We start from the raw sequence: 22,733 nt of genomic DNA, 5'->3' as shown, positions 1-22,733 counted from the left end.
AAAAAGAAGAAACTAAGAGATGGGCCTCACAGCCTGGCTTACATATCTCCAGTTAAGGCTAAAAGCAGTATTTGAACCTTGCAGTTCTTTTCATACTCAGAGATGGCTTTTGGCTTGATTATGGTTCTGACTTGACTATATTATAAAATATGTAATGGATTTTCTGAGTTGGGGGTTGAGAGGCACTCATAGATGTTGAGGCCAGATTCTAATTCTATTCTATTCTGTTAGCATTTAGCACAAACCCTTTGCATTAAATATAAGAAGTTTGGGACTTCCCTGGTGGCACAGTGGTTAAGAATCCACCTGCCAATGCAGGGGACACAGGTTCGAGCCCTGGTCCGGGAAGATCCCACATGCCGTGGAGCAACTGAGCCTGTGCACCACGACTACTGAGCCTGCGCTCCAGAGCCCGCAAGCCACAACTATTGAGTCCACGTGCCACAACTACTGAAGCCCACACGTCACAACTACTGAAGCCCATGGGCCTAGAGCTCGTGCTCAGCAATAAGAGAAACCACTGCAATGAGAAGCCCGCACACCACAATGAAGAGTAGCCCCAGCTCGCTGCAACTAGAGAAAGCCCATGCACAGCAACAAAGACCCAACGCAGCTAAAAATAAATAAATGAATTTATTTTTTTAAAATATATGTATATATAAGAAGTTTCACTTCAAAGTAGACAATCCTGATTAAGTAACTTGCAAGATGACTGATCACTTTTGCTGGTATGTGCTGAGTAGAAACTAATTAATAATGTGTCTTTACCTTTCACTGTATGTTTTTTAAAAGTAGGGGCTTTGGGCTTCCCTAGTAGCACAGTGGTTAAGAATCTGCCTGTCAATGCAGGGGACATGGGTTCGAGCCCTGGTCCGGGAAGATTCCACATGCCACTGAGCAACTAAGCCCGTGCACCACAACTACTGAGCCTGCACTCTAGAGCCCGCGAGCCACAACTACTGAGCCCGCGTGCCACAACTACTGAAGGCCACGTGCCTAGAGCCCGTGCCTCGCAGCAGGAGAAGCCACTGCAATGAGAAGCCTGAGCACTGCAACAAAAGAGTAGCCCCCGCTCGCCGCAACTAGAGAAAGCCTGCACGCAGCAACGAAGACCCAATGCTGCCAAAAATAAATAAATAAATATTTTTAAAAAAAGAAAGAAAGTAGGGGCTTTGAAATGATTCATTGCTTTACATTCTAGAAAGTCCTGTTTTTGTTAAAGGTGCGCTATATTAACATAAGCAGTAACTTACAACATTTACATAGTTGTTGTCATCTTGTCCCTTCCTCTGTTTTAAAATTTAAAAAATAGTTGTCAGAATACTTTCACTTTAGAAGTACATTTTTCATTCAGTGCTCATTTGCCTTAGACTTATACTACTTTTAGCCCAAGCTCCACCTCTTTCTGAGACTGTATGAAGAATGATACTGTCTAATCTCTTAGTAGGAAGTGGTGGGTTGGGGTGAGGGAGTCTGGTCTATGAGAACTCGAGGGACTAACTCAAGAGACACTAAAATGAAGAGTGTCTCCCTATGGAAAACAAAGAGAGTAACTAGAGAGCAAATAGTTCCAGTTCCCATGACACTAGGAGGTGAGACAGTTTTCAGTCTCTAACCTCAGTGTTTCAGTTCTCTCCTCCAAAGGAAACCTCAGCAGTAACTGGGAACACTTGTCTATTTCCTCCATAAAAGGATCTTGCCTACAAGTTTAATAGCGATGAGTGTTCATCCCAAAGCCTGCAGCCTAGTGATCATTCCTGCAGTTTAGCTTATAGGAATTCATCATGTGTACCGTGTTTTACCTTTGGTGTGTCTATCAGTTCTCCCCCTTGCTGTCCACTCCTAATGCCCTCAGGCACCCTCTGCTATTTCTCACCTACATTCTGCTCATTATTAGTTTTCCTATTCCAATCACTGCCTAATCCATCCTTCTCACAGCTCTCAGAATTAACTTTCTAAAAGACAGAGCAGATCATATCTCTCTCCTACTTTAATTCTTTGGCTTCCTGTTTCCTAAAGGATTCAGTCCAGGCTCTTTTACATGGTGCTTGGCACCCTTCATAGGCTGGCTTTTGCTTGCCTTTCCATTCCTATTAACTTTTTCTTATGTGCATCTGTTCTCCTGCCAGGACAAACTAATTGTCAGTTCCCAAACATGTCGAATAATTTCACACCTTCATACATGCTATTTCTTCTTCCTACATGGTCTTTGCTCATCTTGTCATCGAGTGGCAGGCTCCTACTCCTCCTTTAAGACTCAGTTTAGCTACGACTTTCTGTGAAGCTTTTCTAACCCCATTCCCACCCCCAAGAAAATTGTTTCTTCATTTGTACCATAGCACATCACTCATAATAGCTCTTAACATTTAGCATTGTAATTATTTGTGTGAAATAAATCTGTCTTATTCATGTAGCAAAGCACCCGGCACATAATAGACAATCAAATGTTTATTGGAAAAAGAACTACTTATTTTCATTACTACTATAAAATCTAAATAATAAGCTAAAACAGGAAGAGGGTTGGATAAAGGGGATAAGAAAGGTTAGAAATTGCCAACTCTTCTCCCTACCTGACCACACCAGTCCATCAATTTGCTCTTTCTTTTGGACCTTGCAGGTGGTGAGGATCCAGGGAAGTTGAGCCATGCCACGTTAAAGAATGGCCATACCACCCCCATAGGGAGTGCCAGATCCTCTAGTCCAGTCCAAGTAGAGGAAAAACCAAGAAGAATAGCAAGTCTTAAGAAGCCTATTCCAGAAGAGGACCCAAAGAAGCGACTAGGTAATTAACTCTGAATTTTTTGCAGTTCGCGGGCCTCTCACTGCTGGGGCCCCTCCCTTTGTGGAGCACAGGCTCCGGACGCGCAGGCCCAGCAGGCTTGGCTCACGGGCCCAGCCGCTCTGCGGCACATGGGATCCTCCCGGACTGGGGCACAAACCTGTGTCCCCTGCATCGGCAGGCGGACTCTCAACCACTGCGCCACCAGGGAAGCCCAACTCTGAATTTTTTAGTTTAAGAGCCATGGATCAGTCATTCTAATTTACTTCGGGGGTTTACAAGAGCCAGGGGAGAAATAAAATCCAGAGGGACTTCTGTTCTCCTCTAGCAGTTCCTCACCTAGTTGCCACTTTAAGTACAATTTCTCCCCTCATTCTTGTATTCACAAAATACCTAAATGTGTGATTCTCAAGGATGGAAGAGGATGTTAAATATCAGATAACTGTAGGACTTTTTCAAGCTACACATTCCTCCTCCTCCACCCAAGGGACTCTGTGTCCAGTTGCCTGGCTCTTGTATGAAGAATCACTACCATAACAAGTCTGTCTTATGATTGAGAAAGTGTCATATACCTTAAGTACGTTGAGGTTGGGAAACTTTGTCCATAAACCAATCTATACATTAAATAATGGATGGAATTGACCGTAAGCTATGGGTGTGTTAGCTTTTTCAGTCTGTCTTGTAACTCTTTCCTTTTAAATCACATCTGTTATTACACAGGCTCAACTGGAAACCAGCCTAATTCTGAAGCAGAGTCCATTCCTGAGAATGTACCCAAACAGCCTTTACTTCCCCCTAAAAGACACTTGTCCTCTTCTCACGAAGCAAATGAAGGGCAAGCAAAGGATGCCACTTCCTCTGGCAGCACAGCAAGACCACTCTCCTCCACGCCCACCACTGCCATCACCACAGCACCTGCTGCCACCACAGCTGCCACAAACCCAGCAAAAACGGTTAATTCCTCTGTCCCCCCTTCCCAAGCACCCAGGACTCTGCCTGCTTCTTCTGCCAGCACTAACACTACTGCTACCCCGAGCCTCACTCATACAGTTCCTGCCAAGCAGCCCCCTATCCCTCCCCCTAAACCAGCTCACAGAAACAGCAACCCTGTCATTGGTAAGTAAGTCTTTAGATTTCCATTGTTTGGGGTTTGGTTTGGTTTTAGACAGTTGTTTGGTTTTTTTTGGGTTTTTTTGCGGTACGCGGGCCTCTCACTGTTGTGGCCTTTCCCGTTGCGGAGCACAGGCTCCAGACGCGCAGGCTCAGCAGCCATGGCTCACGGGCCCAGCCGCTCCGCGGCATGTGGGATCTTCCCGGACCGGGGCACGAACCCGTGTCCCCTGCATCGGCAGGCGGACTCTCAACCACTGCGCCACCAGGGAAGCCCAAGACAGTTGTTTTATTGGATAACTGGTACAATATTGATTTGGTCTGTGAGAGAGTTCTCCATAGCTTGTCCTTACGAATGCCCTCAATATAGAAAAAAGCCTTGAAAATGAGGCAGATGGCTATAAATGGAAACAGTGGGGTTAAATATCACTAAAATTAGGTTCAAGTTTTGGGGGATTAATATTTATTTTCCTAAAACAATGTTTCTGAACTACTGTTTGTAGTTGGGGGACTGTACGTGTGAAGACCACAATGGGTTTGATCTGCTTGGAGAAAAGGGTTTTTTCTTTAACCTACTTTAAACTGCCAATGCCTTCCTTCAGCATAAATCCAGTAGATAAAAAGATGATTGTATAGGTGCCAGTGTAACTTGCGATTCAGTGTCTGGCATAGTACATTCATGGGGAACTGCAAAGGTATTTAAATTATCCTGATAAAATCATGTTTTGTCTCAGGAGAGTTAAGAATGCTACTTTTAATAAAATAAGTGGTAGAAGAATGAAAGCAGGGAAGATAACCAGTAACTTTTTATTGGTTTAGTAATTTTTTTATATTTACCTGAATATATTATAGTATATTTAGGTCAGTTTTCCTTATATAAATTTAGAGGAATTTTAAGAAAGGGAGGAGAGGGAAAAAGGTAGTTTTTCAAGAAAAATGATATTAGGCTTAGTACTGCTTAAAGTTTTTGTTAATGATTGGAGAAGCAAAAAGTGTGCTCATCAAATGGCTAATTAACCAAATTGTATGGAGTGACTAGAACCTTGAAAAACAGGCTTAGAGTTCATTGTGACTATAGCAGGTTGGAGGAGCTTGATAAAAACAGGATGAAGGTTATTATTATTATTATCACTACCTTGGATGGATAGTGCTGTGTTGACTTATCTCTGAGGACTGAGGAGCTTTCATATACTTATTTTCAAAACCTTGTGAAGTTCTATCTATTTTATCTATTATATAGTTAGGGCAATAAGAATGTGAAGAAGTTGTGATTGACTCAGGTTGCAGTTAGTGAAAGATAGAAACCAAACACAACCTTTTCAACTCTGGAGTACAGACCTCTGTCCTGTATACTTGTGTTCTCAACCTGTTGTCTAAACAGGGGTTCTCATCATGGTCACCTGGAGGGCTTGTTAAAACACAGAGTGCTGGGCTCTGCCCTTAGAGTTTCCAATTCAGTAAGTCTGGGGTAGTGCCTGAGAAGTTGCATTTCTGATGAGTTCCCAGATGATGCTGATGCTCTGTATATGGGGACCACACATCGAGAACCACTGCTCTAAACCAGTAGTACTCCACCCTTTTCAGGGTAAGACAATATTAAAAAATGATAATATGTGTACTGTATCCTGGGCTAAACTGCGGAGGCCACTCTTGGCCTCAGATGAATAGCCCAAAGCAATAGGCCCTGTGACTGAGGGACCAACATCAGTCCACAAGTGGTCCTCGGCAGAAAGAGAAAAATAGGATAGTTCACAGAGTTTTTATTAAGGTTAAGTAGACTTGATTTAAAGAACTATCCTTTAGGGAGTTCCCTGCTGGCCTAGTAGTTAGGATTCCGAGCTTTCACTGCCGTGGCCTGGGTTTAATCCCTGGTCGAGGAACTGAGATCCCACAAGCTGCACGACATAGGCCCAAAAAAATAAATAAATAAAAGGACTATCCTTTATTCTGAAATTATGGACCTTCCTAATTCTTTGGTGTTAAAAGACCATTTCTTCCATGAAGGGGTTGTGTTCATAAGTGGTTTACTGAATATCAAGCCTTAGTTGAGGGAATTCACTGGCAGTCCAGTGGTTAGGGTGCCATGTTTCCACTGCTGGGAACCTGGGTTCAATCCCTGGCTGAGAACTAAGATCCCACAAGCCATGCAGCACGGCCAAAAAAAAAAAGAAGCCTTAGTTGAAAATAATAAAAATTGACAACCTGAGATTGGTTGAGAATCTTTTTAATAGTATTGGTCCATGAAACCCAAACATTTGGAAACCAATGTTTAGACATTGCTATGTCTACTAACGGGCATAATAGTATTAGGACTAATTAGTAGTGTTGGGACTAAGGAAGGACCACCATAAATAACTGAACAGATGAAGGGAATTTGTAACCCCTCCAATGAACATTTTGGCATCTTTCCCACGGAACTACAGCCAAATGCCATTGGGTATTTGTACCAGAGGGTATGTGTACCAGAGGTCATTTCCTTTACTTTTCAGGTATATGTTTTCCATAAATTACCAAAGGTAATTTACTTTATCAATTCAAATGTTAAAATACTCAAATTTGGTCTTGTCAGGGGTGGGTTTTGTTGTAGATGGAATAGCTAACCACTGTTTTTAGACAGACAGCAAAAATCCAGTCTACCAAAAAATACCTTTTATTGATCCTGAAATTCACATTTTTCGAATCCTTTTTTATATGTGTATGCAGTATTTTTCTAGAAGGACCTTTTAAAATTTTACTTATGAAGAGTGACATTAAAGCATTATCAGATTAGCTAGACTTTTACTTTGAATGCTGCCAATGGAATGGGATTTAGTGCAGTTAAATTTTTAATTTAGGGAAACTTGAAGTGTTGCTCTCTAGGTAAGACATATAAAACCTTTGAAAACAAGTGAGGGGTTTGGGTAGAGGGTTGGAGGTTGGTAACCGAGAGAACTACTATTTAATTATTTTGCAAGGTTGACCTTTTGTGATGTGTTGATCCACTTCTTTTTTTTTTTTTTTTGCGGTATGCGGGCCTCTCACTGTTGTGGCCTCTCCCGCTGTGGAGCACAGGCTCCGGACGCGCAGGCTCAGCGGCCATGGCTTACGGGCCTAGCCGCTCCGCGGCATGTGGGATCTTCCCGGACCGGGGCACGAACCCGTGTCCCCTGCATCGGCAGGCGGACTCTCAACCACTGCGCCACCAGGGAAGCCCGATCCACTTCTTAGAAGCCATTTGGAGCTCTCCAAAGGGACTTTGTGGAATCAACACCTGAGACGTTGTGGGCTTTGGGGGATCACATAGGGATATATACTGTCATGATACAGGGTAGGGGCCTCTCATCTAGTAAACATGTATTGAGGACCCACTATGTGCCAGGCACTGTGCCCCACCCTGTGAATATGCTGATAGAGACAAGGGGTGCCCTGTTGTCAGGGAGCCCATAGGGTAGTGAAGAGTGGAGATGACAGATTGGACATAAAGGACAAGAAGAGGTGTGGACACTAATAAGAAACAAAGTCAGTGGGATCCAGATGATGGAGCCTCATAATGAGTCCAGGGAACTAGCTGAGTCCTTACCAGTTTGTAGTATGATCTTGGGCAAGTCACATAACTTCTGTGGCCTCAGTTTTTGCTTCTGTAAAATGGTAAAGATGATCTCTTGTATAAGAAGAACATGAAGTCAAGGATAGAAAAGCACCTTGCTTTCTTCAAAGGCCTCTGCGTTTGCTATAAAAATCCAAGATATCATTGATAGTTTAATAATAAAGTGCTCTGATATCTAGATATCATTATTTATCAGTATATGGTAACAATGCCTGATAGTGTTTGTTTTTTTGTTTCAATCTGCATGTTTAAATTTTTTAATGGAGTACTGTTAGACAAAAGAATTTACTAGCCACATTTTTTTTGTTTTTTTTCATATTAACTTTATCTACACCAAGATCAAGTCATAAAAAATTGTCATGTCTATTATCATAGTAAAGAAGTAAGAAGTTTCTCATCAAAATATTAAGGTAGTGGTCTTCCTACACCTCTGTATATTTATTAGGGCTTCTATATATTTAAATATTAATTTTGTTTCAGGATTAGATAGCTAGGGAATGGCAAAGCCATGAAATGGTATAATTTGCCCAAAAGATTAAGACTGAGCTCAGCTCTAATTCTAGGCCCTGGACTGGCCCCTCAAAGCACTGTAAAGCCATCTTAAACTGAGGTGTTGCTTTCTCTTTTCCAGCTGAACTATCCCAAGCAATAAACAGTGGTACGTTGTTATCAAAGCTGTCCCCACCTTTACCACCTAAGAGAGGCATTCCATCAACTTTGGTACCCACCTCAGAGTCTGCTGCTGCCACTGCCACCACCACAAAAGCACCAAGTGATCAGAAAGAGAAGAGCACATGCTCTGTGGGCTCCGAACCCCTGCTGATGATCCCCCCTACCGCCCCATCCCCCCCACTGCCTACTCATATACCTCCAGAACCCCCTCAGTCCCCTCCATTCCCTGCTAAGACTTTTCAAGTTGTGCCAGAAAATGAGTTTCCACCTTCCTTAGACCTACCCCAGGAGGTTCCCCAGCAGGAAAGTCAGAAAAGGGAAGTACCCAAGAGGATGTTGGACCACAGCTTTGGGGAGCCCCATGTACCCTCTAGGCTGCCCCAAGTCCCACTGCATATCCGAATCCAGCAGGCCCTGGCCAGCCCACTCCCCATGACTCCTCCCTTGGAAGGCTCTCATAGAGCTCATTCATTGCTCTTCGAGAACAGTGACAACTTTTCTGAGGACAGCAGTACCCTGGGTCGGACCAGGTCACTTCCCATCACTATTGAAATGCTGAAAGTGTGAGTGCCTTTAAAGCTTGCTTCTTTTTCCCTCTTTACTGTAGCTAGTCCTTCTGGGAAAAAATTACTTATAGAGAGAAAATGTGAATAAATTTAAATTAAGAAGAATACTCAACAAATAGGACATGTTCTTGAATTTGAACTTTTACTCTCCTGATTTCTATAACATTGTTTCCATGGCAGAAATTTCCATGATGATACAAAAATTACAAACTTCTGTACTTGAAAATTAAAATCACTATGTATTTTTATATGATATACGGGAAGCAGTGTAACATGGTGCTTATGAACATTGACCTTGGAGTAAGATGGCTCTGGGTTCAAATCCCAGCTCTGCCTCTGATTTACTAGCGTGCAGTAGTGTATGTTACTTAATCTTCCTGCTCTTCAGTTGTCTAACCTGTAAACAGAAATAATACCTACCTCATAGGCTTGCGAGAATGAAATTAGACAAATCTGAAAGCTCTAGTGCCTGGCACAGAACCTGGTAGAGAGAGACAGAGAGAAGCCTAGAGAAAAAGAAGGGAGCTCTGAAAGATAGCTCAGTATTCCAGCCCCACAGACTGAAACTGCTCATCTTTTCTCTCCCTCATCTGTCCCCAAACACTCAATCTGTTCACAGTAGCATTGGTACTTATACCTATTTTGTCTGTCTTTTTAAAATTCAGACAAATTGTGACTGAAGATTAACACTTCTTGGCAAGTTGGAAATTTGTCTTACTAATAACTAAAAGAATGGTTATAGAGTTGTTGCAGTATCCTACTTTTTGGTTTTTTTGCCATAATCTTTTGTACTTCCTGGTATTATTTATTTTGCATTATTTATTTTGAGACAGTTTAGGAATTTGAAGTAGACTAAGTAATAGTTTTATGCCTCCAGAGTGTAAAGCAAAGAAGTTAGTTTTCATCTGTACTTCTCTTTGCTTCCTTGGTTTAGGAAATGGGTTAAGTATTTTTATTGAGTATCTTCCATGAGCCAAGTACTGTGTTAGATGCTGTGTGATCTTCTCATTCAATCAGACCAAGGCAAACTTGCATTTTATGTATTGATCATCAGGGCCCTATGTGCAAGACACTAGTGCATTCTAGAATTTGTCTATTTCATTCTAAGAACAAACCAACAAGGTAGGTATCATTCACATTTACAGAAAAATTAAATAACTTAACAAGCTAGTAAATAAGTTGTAGATCTGGGATTTGAACCCAGAGCCCTTTAGATTAATAGCTGCTAAAAAGTTTCTTAGCAAGAATGTAAAAATTAAGGGAAATAACTATAAATTATTTCATTTATGGACTTTTTCATGGTTATTTAGTAGTTTGCCTTGCAAATCAGTTATTCTTTATGTCTCTGAAAGGAAAACGTAAAATGTAATTATGTTAATTTGTTAGTCCAGACGATGAAGAAGAGGAGGAGCAGATCCACATAATTGCATTCGATGCAGATGTAGCATCTACCTCAGTCATTCCTAAACTACCGCAGTGTCTGCAGGAGGAAGAAGAAGGGAAAGAGAGTGACTCTGATTCAGAAGGTCCTATTCAATACCGAGATGAAGAGGATGAAGATGAAAGCCATCATAGTAAGAAAGGGAGGGGAAGAGAAGGAGAAAGTTCTCTTACAGATAAAGCTGTGTGCTGGTCTTAGCAAGTGTAAGATGCATGGAAGCAGGCACCCTCTCCCATCGAGTCGTCTGGCTGACTGCTCTTGGAAGGCTCTGTGAAAGACTCTTGTCCCTGCTGTTCCCATTGTTATAACAAGCCAGTGAGAGGGAGCCCAGTAGGTTGAGTCAATCAGTTTTTTATGTGTTTGGTTTTGATTTAAAAATTATTTACCTTGATGGTGTTAAAGAATGTGGAGTAAAGGAAAGTTGGTATTTGGGCTTTGTGGAAAAGACAAAAATGATGCACTCCTTCAGCCTAGTGAGCTTCCTGTGTTCATGGGGCAAAGAAAAAAAACATGTTCATGTACACACATCTGTGAATAATAGAATCCTGATTCCTAAAAGTGGAAAGCAGCTTTAAGAGTACGAACCTTATGAGGTGTGTTAGTGCAAATGCCTCTGTGTTGTAATTCAGAGGCTGTCCCCTGCTTAGACCATCCCTCCTCTAGCAACTCTTATTAAGAAGAAAAATGTAGACAGAGAACTGGTAGAAGGGAAAAGATATTTTTAGCCCGTCTGAGGCCATCTGCTAAAAAGATTTTTAGATGTCCTCAGCTTTACCCCCACCTCTCTGTTAGGTGGATCATCAGAGGCCAGCTAGAAAGCTGGGATTATGATATTGTTTATTCAGACTCTTACCTAGCTCCAGGTGAGGCTGAGCTTTAAGCTCCTACATGTTTTTCTTTCCCTTGTACAAAGGTGCTCTGGCCAACAAAGTGAAGAGGAAAGACACACTGGCAATGAAGTTGAACCACAGACCCAGTGAACCTGAAATGAACGTGAATTCTTGGCCTCGAAAAAGCAAAGAGGAGTGGAATGAAATACGGCACCAGATTGGGAACACGCTCATCCGGTAGGCCTTTTCTTAGAATAGATTGATTTGATTCGATTATGCCAGTACATGTCTTAGAGATGTACTTTGTGGTGGAGCATGCAGGTATCTTTATTTTTTTAATTTTAGAAATAGCATAATTTTTAAAAATACATATTGTACACAGATGGGTATCTTCTAAGAGTTTGGAAATTAAGGAACTAGATGGCTCTCAGAGCTTTAAACCATGAGATAGATCTCACAGCTTTACACCATAAGATAAACATAAGTATGTTTTTTTTTAAAGTTTCTAAGGATTTAGGTGGCTCCCAGGACAGCAAGCCTCTTCTGGCTTGCTCAACCATGAGGTGCCAGCCCAGTTAAAAATCACACACATAATTTCCATTGTATCTATTTCACATGTTCCATGTAACTGCCTCCTTTCAACGTGTTAGTATATTTTTCAAGTCAGCTGGAACCAAAAGCATAGAGAGACTGAATGCAGGCCAGCTTCCTGCATATGTACTATACATAGAGTCTAGGTATACAGACAAGTGTTTGCCCACCTCAGATGTTCCTCTCGGAAAGTGGAACTCCTGGTGTATTCCTTAAAAACAAATAAGGATGCCTGTTAATTAAAATATATTCTCCTCTCCTACCTCAGACACCTGGCTTTGCTGATGGCAATCTTAATGCAGAACTGTGGCCCTCTGAGTGTCAGCAAGAGACCATCAAGATTAGGAATTAGTTAAGAATGGGGATTTTTTTTTCTTTTAGTTTTATTGAGATACATTTGACATACAGCACTGTATAAGTTTAAGGCATAGAGCATAATGATTTGACTTGCATACATCATGAAATGATGACCACAATAAGCTTAATGAACATCCATCGTCTCCTATAGATACAAAATAAAAGAAACAGGAAGAAAAAGTATTTTCCTTGTGATGAGAACTCTTAGGCTTTACTCTTTTAACAACTTTGATATATAACATACATGTTAATTATATTAATCATGTTGTACATTACATCCCTAGTATGTATTTATTTTACAACTGGAAGTTTGTACCTTTTGACCACCTTCATCCAGTTCCCCCTGTCCACCCCCTGCCTCTGGTAACCACAGATCTGATCTCTTTTTCTGAGTTTGTTTGTTTGGTTTTTGGAGTATAATAGACCTACAATACTGTATTAGTTCCTGGTGCACAACATAGTGGTTTGATATTTCTATACATTGCAAAATGATCACCACAATAAGTCTAGTTACCATCTGTCACCATACAAAGATATTACATTATTATTGACTATATTCCCACACTGTATATTTCATCCAAGAATGGGGATCTTTAATAATAGATTACTTGGGCTTCCCTGGTGGCGCAGTGGTTGAGAGTCTGCCTGCCGATGCAGGGGACACGGGTTCGTGCCCTGGTCCGGGAAGATCCCACATGCCATGGAGCAGCTGGGCCCGTGAGCCATGGCCGCTGAGCCTGCGCGTCCGGAGCCTGTGCTCCGCAACGAGAGAGGCCACAACAGTGAGAGGCCCACGTACCGCCAAAAAAAAAAAAAATAATAATAATAATAGATTCCTTTGGCTTTATTGCAATGCTAGTTGCTCATCTTTGAGTGTTTTTTCCCAGGTCATAATCGTCTTAGAAGAGCTTGTTGGACACTAGCAATGAATAGTCTAAAATTAAAATGTAGAAATACAAGAGATTAACATTTACAATAGCAATTTACAATACCATCAAAACTCTTTAAATACCTGTGGATAAACCTGATGAAAGATTGTGTAAGACCTATGCACTGAAAAGTACAAAATAATGCTGAAGAAAGTAAAGAAGACCTAAATATATGGAGACAAATAACGTATTCATGGATCAGAAGTCTCAGTATTATCAAGACATCAGTAGATTTAATGCAGTTCCAATCAAAATACCCCCTTTAATTGACAAACTGATTCTAAAATTGTTACGGAAATATAAAGCAACTGTGAAAAAGAACAGGACTGGAGGACTAACACTGTCTTATTTTAAGACATATTATAAAGCTAAAGTAACCTAAACAGTATGGTATTGACGTAAAGGTAGGATAGACAAAGAAGTCAATGGAACAGAAGAGAGAGCCCAGAAATAGACCCACCCATATATGTGCAACTCATTTATGACAAAGGTACAAAGACAATTTCATTAAGAAGGGATGGTCTTTTCAACAAATGGTCCTGGCACAAAAATAACTTCAATTCATTCAGTGTATCATATAAAAAATTAACTCAAAATGGATCATAGACTTAAATATGAGAGCTAAAACTGTAAAATTTCTAGAATATGGGTTAAAGAAAGATTTCATAGATATGATCTCAAAGCATGGTTCTTAAGAGAAAAACATTGGTAAATTGCACTTCATCAAAATTAAAATTTTTTGTTCTGTGAAAGACACTGTTTAAAAATAAAAAAGTAAAAATAAGCCACAAACTGGGAGAAAAATATTTGCAAACCATGTATCTGATAAAGGTCTTATATCTCTAGAATATATGAAGAACTCTCCAAACTCAGTAAGAAACAACCCACTTTTTAAATGGTGGGGGAAGCAAGGACTTCCCTGTTGATCCAGTGGGTAAGACTCTGCCCTCCCAATGCAGGGGGCCCGGCATGTGGAAGATCCCACATGCAGCACAGTAACTAAGCCCATGTGCCACCACTACTGAGCCTGCGCTCTAGAGCTGCGTGCCACAGCTACCGAAGCCCGCGCACCTAGAGCCGGTGCTCTGCAGCAAGAGAAGCTACTGCAATAAGAAACCCGCACACTGCAATGAAGAGTATCCCCTGCTCACCACAACTAGAGAAAGCCGGCGCACAGCAGCGAAGACCCAACGCAGCCAAAAATAAATTAGTAAACAAATAAATTTATTTTTAAAAATAAAATAAATAATAAAAGACTGATAATATTAAGAGTTGCTGGGGCTTCCCTGGTGGCGCAGTGGTTGAGAGTCTGCCTGCTAATGCAGGGGACACGGGTTCAAGCCCTGGTCTGGGAGGATCCCACATGCCACGTAGCAACTAGGCCCGTGAGCCACAACTACTGAGCCTGCGCGTCTGGAGCCTGTGCTACGCAACAAGAGAGGCCGCGATAGTGAGAGGCCCGCGCACTGCGATGAAGAGTGGCCCCCGCTTGCCACAACTAGAGAAAGGCCTTGCACAGAAACGGAAACCCAACATAGCAAAAATAAATAAATAAAAATTAATTTTAAAAAAGAGTAGCTGAGGATGAGGCCCAGCTGTATTCTCACACAGTGGTGGTAAAATAGACTGGGAGCGTAAAATAGACTACTTCGGAAAACAATTTGTAAGTCTCTTTAAAAAAATCAAACAACATACGATCTAGCCATTCCATTATTTCTAATAGTCCCCCAAAATAGAAACAACCTAAATGTCCATCAAAACATAAATGGATGAATATGAACATAGTCCTGTGATGGAATGCTACAGAGTAGTAAACAGGAATGAACTATTTATAATGCCACTACTTGGGTGGATCTCAGTAATTATCCTGAGTGAAAGAAGCTAGACAAAAAAAAGAGTACATACTGTATGATTTTATATAAAATTTTAGAAAATGAAAACTAATTTATAGTTACATAAAACAGATCAGTGGCTGCCTCGGGGCAGGGTGGTTGAGAGTAAATAAAGCAGATGAGTGTTTGCTTGGAGGCAGGGAGATAGAGATTACAAAGGAAAGGAAATTTTGTCAGGGAGGTTGTAGTGGGTAGAGTTGTATGTTCCAAAATAAATCCTAATCTCTGGTACCTTTGAATGTGACCTTATTTGGACAGAGGGTCTGTGTAGATATAATCAACTTAAGATGAGGTCATACTGGATTTGGTAGGCTCTAATCCAATGACTGGTGTCCTCATAAGAGGAGGGAAATTGGGATGGATAGACACAGACACACACAGAGATCGCTGTGTGACTAAGGCAGATACTGGAATGATGCATCTACAAGCTAAAGAACACCAAGGACTGCTGGCAACCACCAGGATCTCGGAGAGAGGCATGGGACACATTCTCCCTCTGAACCTTCAGAAGGAACCAACCTTTTTAACACCTTGATTGTGGACTTCTGGACTCCAGAGCTGTGAGAGAATAAATGTCTCACAAAGTGAATGTTATAAGCCATTCACTTTGTAGTAATTTGTTACAGCAGCGCTAGGAAATCAGTCCAAGGGTGATAGACATGTTCCTTACCATGACTGTGGTGATGATTTTTTTTTTTTTAAGATTTTTACCCTGAGGAGCTAAATCGTTTAATGCACTCTTTTTTTTTAAATATATTTATTCATTCATTTATTTTTGGCTGCTGTGTTGGGTCACCATTGCTGCGTGTAGGCTTTCTCTAGTTGTGGCGAGCGGGGGCTACTCTTCATTGTGGTATGCAGGCTTCTCGTTGCTGTGGCTTCTCTTTGTTGCAGAGCACGGGCTCTAGGCATGCGGGCTTCTGTAGTTGTGGCTCACAGGCTCTAGAGCTCAGGCTCAGTAGTTGTGGCGCACGGGCTTAGTTGCTCCGCGGTATGTGGGATCTTCCCAGACCAGGGCTCAAACCCGTGTCCCCTACATTGACAGGCAGATTCCTAACCTCTGCACCACCAGGGAAGTCCTGGTGATGATTTTATAGGGACATACCTATGTCAAAATATCAAATCATGCAATTTATTGTATGTCACTTATACCTTCGTAAAGCTGTGGTGGTGTTTTTTTTAATGAACATTGAAAAAAGAAACGCTTTGAAATACATAAAGTTGTAAATTGTATATAAAATGGGGGTGGGAGTTTTCCATGCAACTAAAGAGTTACTAGCACATAGTTCAAATACTGTCAGAGCTATACATTAAAAGTAAGAAATGAAGAACTTTCTGATTCTAGAAATGACAAGTTGTCGTTGGTGAATAACATCTCAGAACTGGGAATGAGATGAGAAACTTCATCAGATATTTCAGAGAGGACTGAAATTAAAATCATAGGTTTTACAGAATATAACTCCAAGAGAGACAACTTTAAATTCCAGTAGTTCCTAAAACACTGGTTTAAAAATCAAAAGAGAGGCTTCCCTGGTGGCACAGTGGTTGAGAGTCCACCTGCCGATGCAGGGGACACAGGTTCATGCCCTGGTCTGGGAAGATCCCACATGCCGTGGAGCGGCTGGGCCCGTGGGCCATGGCCGCTGGGCCTGCGCGTCCAGAGCCTGTGCTCCGCAGCGGGAGAGGCCACAACAGTGAGAGGCCCACGTACCGCCAAAAAAAAAAAAAAGAAAAATCTACCTCCCAACGCAAGAGACATGGGTTCGAGCCCTGGTCTGGGAAGATCCCACATGCCACGGAGCAACTAAGCCCGTGTGCCACAACTACTGAGCCCATGTGCCACAACTACTGAAGCCTGCGCACCCTAGAGCCCACGCTCTGCAACAAGAGAAGCCACTGCAATGAGAAGCCTGTGCACCACGACAAAGACTAGACCCCGCTCGCCACAACTAGAAAAAGCCCGCGTGCAGCAACGAAGACCCAACACAGCCAAAAATAAATAAATAAATATATTAAATAAATAAATCAAAATCAAAAGAGGACTTCCCTGGCGGTCCAGTGGTTAAGACTCCACGCTTCCAATGCGGGGGGTGCAGGTTCAGTCCCTGGTTGAGGAAGTAAGATCCCACATGCTGCACAGCCAAAAAAAAATAAAACAAAATAAATAAAATAAAAATAAAAAGAGGAACATCAGAGTCATATGGGAAGCATTATACACACACACACACACACACACACACACACACACACAGTCTCAGTCCTCATTCTGGTTTCCTAAATGAGAATTTTTATTAATATCTTTGAGGATCTGTGTTAACCCATATGCTGAAGGAGCAAATCTGGTTGGTTGCCACCGGAACAGTCCAAATCTTCATTTTACACATGAGTAACTCAAGGTCTAACTGAGCTTTTTTGTGGTGATAGGGCTTGCTGGCATCAAAGCTAGAACTAGAATCCTGGCCTCCTGTTTGCCTGTACAATTCCTTTTTATGTTGTAATATCTGTATTAACACTTTCAGTGTGAAAAGTGTTTTATAAACACTTTTCATAACGTGTTTCAAAAGTGTTTCATAAACAGATCTTTATAAACAGGACCGGGAGACTTAACATTGACAATATTCTTATTTATCTCCTTTTTAGACGACTGAGTCAAAGACCAACACCAGAAGAACTAGAACAACGAAACATACTACAACGTGAGTCCAGCTATGGAAATGAAGTCGTATAGATTTTCTTTGTGTGTTTCTGACTTTAATATACATGACAGAAAAGAGAAGCATTTTTCAACAAGGGCCAAGGAGAGAGTATTCTAGCCAAGGAAGGAGTATTCATACTTTTTACCCCTGAAGGAACATAGTTCCCCCCAAGCTTCCTTTACAAGATATCATTATGATATTGTTTAGTGTACTGGGATACTCCAGAAAATTGTATTTTAATTTTCTCATAGTATCCTGCACCTACCTTGGGCATTTGAGAGGTTTTGACAGCGTGTGCTGCCCAACTTTTCTCTGCCTTAAGAGAGGTAAGGTAGTGGTTGTATATTTGGAGTGGACCTTCCTATTCCTAGTGTCTGAGAGCTGGGACCCAGAGCAAGTCTCAAATGCAGCGGTTGTTCTGCCTTTTTCATCTCTTAAGGCTTTCATACCTCCAAAGTCAGAAAATAGGACCATGTATTTAATTTGCTTTCTGTTTATGTAAATGACTAACTGAAATAGCATTCTAATCCAGCACAGATTTATTTTTCCCGATTATAGGGTGAAATTTGTCCTTAAATACCTCCACAGTGAAGAGGATTAGGCTTCATAGGGTTACAAGTGTGGGAGCCTTTATAGACTTATCATGTGAAACCTAGTGTGAGCTCCATTCTCCATTGTTAGTGGTTACTCTTGAGCAAAGATCTGCAAAGTTTTCCTTCCAGGGCACATAGTAAATATTTTCAACTTTGCAGGCCAAAGAGCACAAGGAAGCTATTATGTAGGTACTTATCAAACCATTCAAAATGTAACCATTTAAAAATGTAAAGGCCATTCTTAGCTCATGGGCAGGAAAAGTACAGGCAGCTGGCCAGATTTGATACCATAGTTGGCTGACCCATGCTCTTAAGTATTTGACTACACCAGTTGACAAGAAAATTGTCTTGATTAACCAGTCCCAAAGTAAGTATTTTATTCTGACTTGGAGCCTGTAAGAAATATCTGTGTATGGGACTTCCCTGGCAGTCCAGTGGTTAAGACTCCAGGCTTCCACTGTAGGGGGCCTGGGTTCAATCCCTGGTCAGGGAACTAAGATCCTACATGTCATGGGGTGCGGCCAAAAAAAAAAAAAAAAAGAAATATCTGTGTGTAATTACTGAAACGTTTGATATGCAGATTGCCATTTTGAAGTAATATTCTTTGTTTGTGGCTGTCAACTGTAGCTAAAAATGAAGCTGATCGTCAGGCAGAAAAACGAGAGATTAAACGTCGGCTCACTAGAAAGGTACACTGTCTCTGTCTGTCCACTCACTGTGTGTCTTGTATTTGAATGACCTATTTGACTGGAAAGAAATAAATTTGACTTGAATTGCCATAGACTGCTGTGAAAATAGAACACATGATGAAAATACAGAAAACAGCATTATAAGAACTTTTTTTTCCCCATTTTTACTGTTTAAAGAAAGCCTGGCACAAGAAGGTGCTCAATAAATGTTTGCACAAGTTTTGACCTTTTATTTGGTAGACCTGGGATTTTGGTGTAGACTATAAAAGCTGTTGACGTATGGAAGCGGTAACAGGAGGAGTGTGTAGAATTCAATTTTGCAGGGCAAACTGGTGGTTTTCTAAACAGAGAAAGAACTGAACTTGACCCTTAGTAACACCTGAAAAGTATGAAAACCAAATAGGATTTTCTCATTGGTCCCAAATCAGTTAGGGTAGAATCTTTTCTGTATCAAACTTGTGTTAACCCTTAAACTCCGGGATTAAGCCCTTTTTCCTTTCCCTCCCTCCATAATAGTTGGTGATTACCTCCTGTAGATTCTTGGAGTTGGTCTGAGTTCTCTAGACATTTCTTAAAATGTATAAGAATCCCCAGGAGAGCAAGGAATCTAGGCATTTTCCTCCTGATTTTTCCCACTTCTCCCCTTCCCCAGGACCAGAGGAATTATCCTTGATAGATTGAGCAAGTTACCTGATTGTTCAACCTTAAATCATGATTTGTTACAGAATCTGATATCTTGGGCATTATTCATGGTGAAAGGAAATTCACCCTTAATATTACCCATTAATAGATATTGCTTTCATATTAAATGTACTCACTTTCTAATGTATTAGATATGAATTTGTAGCCCTGACCCTTTTGCTACCCAAAATGTGGTCCACGGAGCAGAAGCATTGGCATCACCTGGAGTTTGTAAGAGATGCAGAATCTCAGGCCCCACCCCAGATCTGCTTAGTCAGAATCTACACTTTAACCACATCCCCAAATGGTTTGTATGCATGTTGAAGTTTGAGAAGCACTGGTTATACTGGTTTATAGCAATGGTTCTCTGTCTTGGCTGTGCACTGTGGAGCTTAAAGAAACAAACAAACAATCTCCTGATACCCAGAATCTCTGAAGATGGACCCAGGGATCAATCACATTTAAAGGTCCCCAGCTGATTCCGATGTGCACTGAAAGGTTGAAGCTCTGAGTTAGAGGCAGTTTGAATGCATGATTGATGCCTAACTCCTGGCATAGTGAACTGAGAGCCTTCATTTCTTTCAGCTCAGTCAAAGGCCAACTGTGGCTGAACTACTTGCCAGGAAGATTCTGAGGTTTAATGAATACGTGGAGGTAACAGATGCTCATGATTATGACCGGCGAGCTGACAAACCTTGGACCAAACTGACCCCTGCTGACAAGGTGTCTGTCGTCTGTCTGTCTCTCTTTCTTTATTTGAAGGGTACAAGACATTAACTAGAAGGGGGAACCATAACAAAATTTCTACTTCTCGTATAATGTTAAATATCTAAGGTACAAAATACCAAGATGTACCAACCAAAACTTTATACTAATGACTTCACCACCACCACCAAAACTGAAACAGAAGAAAATCCCTGCTGCATCACAGAGTACAAAAATCTGGAAATACAACACATTTTTAAACAGTGGTTATGTTTGGTTGGAGGGAGTTTGGATGGAATATTTTAGTAATTACCCATATTTCACTTTTATAACAGGAAAAGCACTTTTACATGCTGTGGAAACTATAAAAAGTACAATATCTCTTTGGAGGTCTTCGAGTGTTTCGATTTAACTGGAGATTTCAGGTTTATTATGAGATGAAGGGTGTCAGGAAAGGCGATATGCATCAGGCTCAGAGCTTCACTCAATGTGTTGACCTGGCTTCCTCCCTCCCTCTGGGTTGCCTTCCGGGGGTCGCAGTCACTCCCAGAGTTAAGCACAGTAGAGACTAGATGGCAGATACACTGCTGTACTCTAGCAGACAGAAGATGCTGAAGCGTTTTTGTTTCTACTCTGCAGGCCGCCATAAGAAAAGAATTAAATGAATTTAAAAGCTCAGAGATGGAAGTTCATGAGGAGAGCAAACATTTTACACGGTAAGACCCAAATACTGTGAGCTAAGTAGAGCTCCACCAGAAAGCAAATGTAGCAGAGTTGTTCAGCTAGGAAGAACTCTAATGACATAGTTAAAAGAACAACACTCAGTGTTAATTGCAAGAAGACTACGTTAAGAGAAACAGATGAGAACTAAGGGGCATAGTTCATGCCTTATTGAATATGGCATTTTATGTATATTATCTTATTTAATCCTTGCAGCAAACATACCAGGTGTGTTCATATCCCCATTTTCTTGATGAGGAAGTAGACTCAAATAGGTTAAGTAACGTGCTTGACTTGCACAACCAGGATGTGGGGAAAGGAATGAATGACTAAAAGCCACTGGGTGCTCTCTTCTCTGCACTTCACTGTCCCAGGTTATGGATGAGGAACTGTTGCTGAGCTAGACAACAGCCTGCCCTCTCTGGTTTCAGTCCTTTCTAGCACACTTGATCTTACCAATTTAGTGTATAAACATCATGAAACAAGCCAAGAAGCATTTTGATTTGGAATTACTGTTGTGATTAAGGACCCAGCCCATACCTAAAGACTCAGCGAGCCACAAATGGAATCAGTGAAAGTATGTAGGTGACTCCCAGAACATTTATAAAAGGAGGCTAAATGAAAGAAGTTATAATGACAATTACAGTTTGCTGTAAAAAAAAAAAAAAAAAGGAAGAAGCAAAATTGGAAATAAAATATTGTTAAACTTTTTTCGATCACAGTACAGACAAATGGTTATTTTAACTACAGAATTTTTTTGTACTGAACTCTGACAGGATTAGAGAAGGCAGATTCTTTGAACAATAGTAACACCATTCAGGGTGCTGTAATATGAACTCAAATAACAAACCATACTTGCCAGCAAGGAGATTATAGTCTAATCCAGGAAGAGACCTATGTACCACTGTGTACAATCCATATGATAAATGCCTTAGTCATTCTGAGGCCTGAATCTGTCAGGTTTCGTATCCCAACTCCACCATTTCCTGGCTATGTCAGTGTTAGCTATTTTTTTAAAATAAATTTATTTATCTGTTTGTTTATTTATGGCTGCGTTGGGTCTTCGTTGCTGCACGCGGGCTTTCTCTAGTTGCAGTGAGCGGGGGCTACTCTTCGTCGTGGTGCGTGGGCTTCTTATTGCAGTGGCTTCTCTAGTTACAGAACACGGGCTCTAGGCGCACAGGCTTGAGTAGTTGTGGAACATGGGCTCAGTAGTTGTGGCATGCGGGCTCAGTAGTTGTGGCTTTCAGGCCCTAGAGCACAGGCTCAGTAATTGTGGCGCATGAGCTTAGTTGCTCTGCGGCATGTGGGATCTTCCAGGACCAGGGCTCGAACCCGTGTCCCCTCATTGGCAGGCACATTCTTAACCACTGCGCCACCAGGCAAGTCCAGTGTTAGCTCTTTTTATTAGTAGTAGTATTAGTAGTAAAGTACCATATTGAGCAACAATACAAGAAAGTCAGAGAGAAGGTGACATTTAGGCTGCATCTTAAATTATGTAAAATAATTTATTTGGACAGGAAGGAAGGAAGGAACATTGTAAGCAGAACTGCCAGCTTTAGCAAGACTTTGGGAGGCAGGAAAATGCGTGTTCTGAGTAATAGAACATGTAGCTGGAGCAGAGGATGGATGGGGGCAGCATGGTGAAGGTGAGACTAGCAAGATGGGTTACAGTCGTGTTCTGAAGAGCTTTGACTCATGCTAGGATATTGGGTAACCATTGGAGTTCTGTGTATTTGGGGAAAAGCCCTGGTGGAACTGTGGAAGGTGATTTGGAAGAATGACGAGACCAGCAGCAGGGAGACCAATTAGGAAGCAACTAAAATAGAGTGAGCATGCTGCTAGCTCAGACCAGGGAAGATAGGTTTGAAAGACATTTCAAGCATAGAATCAACA

General features: G+C 41.4%; 1 protein-coding gene across 9 annotated transcripts in view; it reads left to right on the top strand.

Annotated features, from left to right (window-relative positions):
* PHACTR4 (phosphatase and actin regulator 4) overlaps positions 1 to 22,733 on the top strand; it is a 116,968-nt gene that overhangs the window by 91,006 nt on the left and 3,229 nt on the right. For all 9 annotated transcript variants that reach the window (XM_030872418.3, XM_030872399.3, XM_030872457.3 and 6 more), the window contains 9 exons: positions 2,618 to 2,782; positions 3,500 to 3,895; positions 8,107 to 8,710; positions 10,100 to 10,287; positions 11,068 to 11,221; positions 17,394 to 17,449; positions 18,670 to 18,731; positions 19,998 to 20,135; positions 20,757 to 20,833. In XM_030872418.3, coding sequence (XP_030728278.2) covers positions 2,618 to 2,782; positions 3,500 to 3,895; positions 8,107 to 8,710; positions 10,100 to 10,287; positions 11,068 to 11,221; positions 17,394 to 17,449; positions 18,670 to 18,731; positions 19,998 to 20,135; positions 20,757 to 20,833 — 1,840 coding nt within the window. The remainder of the gene's footprint in view (positions 1 to 2,617; positions 2,783 to 3,499; positions 3,896 to 8,106; positions 8,711 to 10,099; positions 10,288 to 11,067; positions 11,222 to 17,393; positions 17,450 to 18,669; positions 18,732 to 19,997; positions 20,136 to 20,756; positions 20,834 to 22,733) is intronic.

Source organism: Globicephala melas, chromosome 1, assembly GCF_963455315.2.
Source record: "Globicephala melas chromosome 1, mGloMel1.2, whole genome shotgun sequence".
NCBI lineage: Eukaryota > Metazoa > Chordata > Mammalia > Artiodactyla > Delphinidae > Globicephala > Globicephala melas.
The sequence above is the reverse complement of the archived record's forward strand: the minus strand, read 5'-3'. Positions and strand labels throughout refer to the sequence as shown.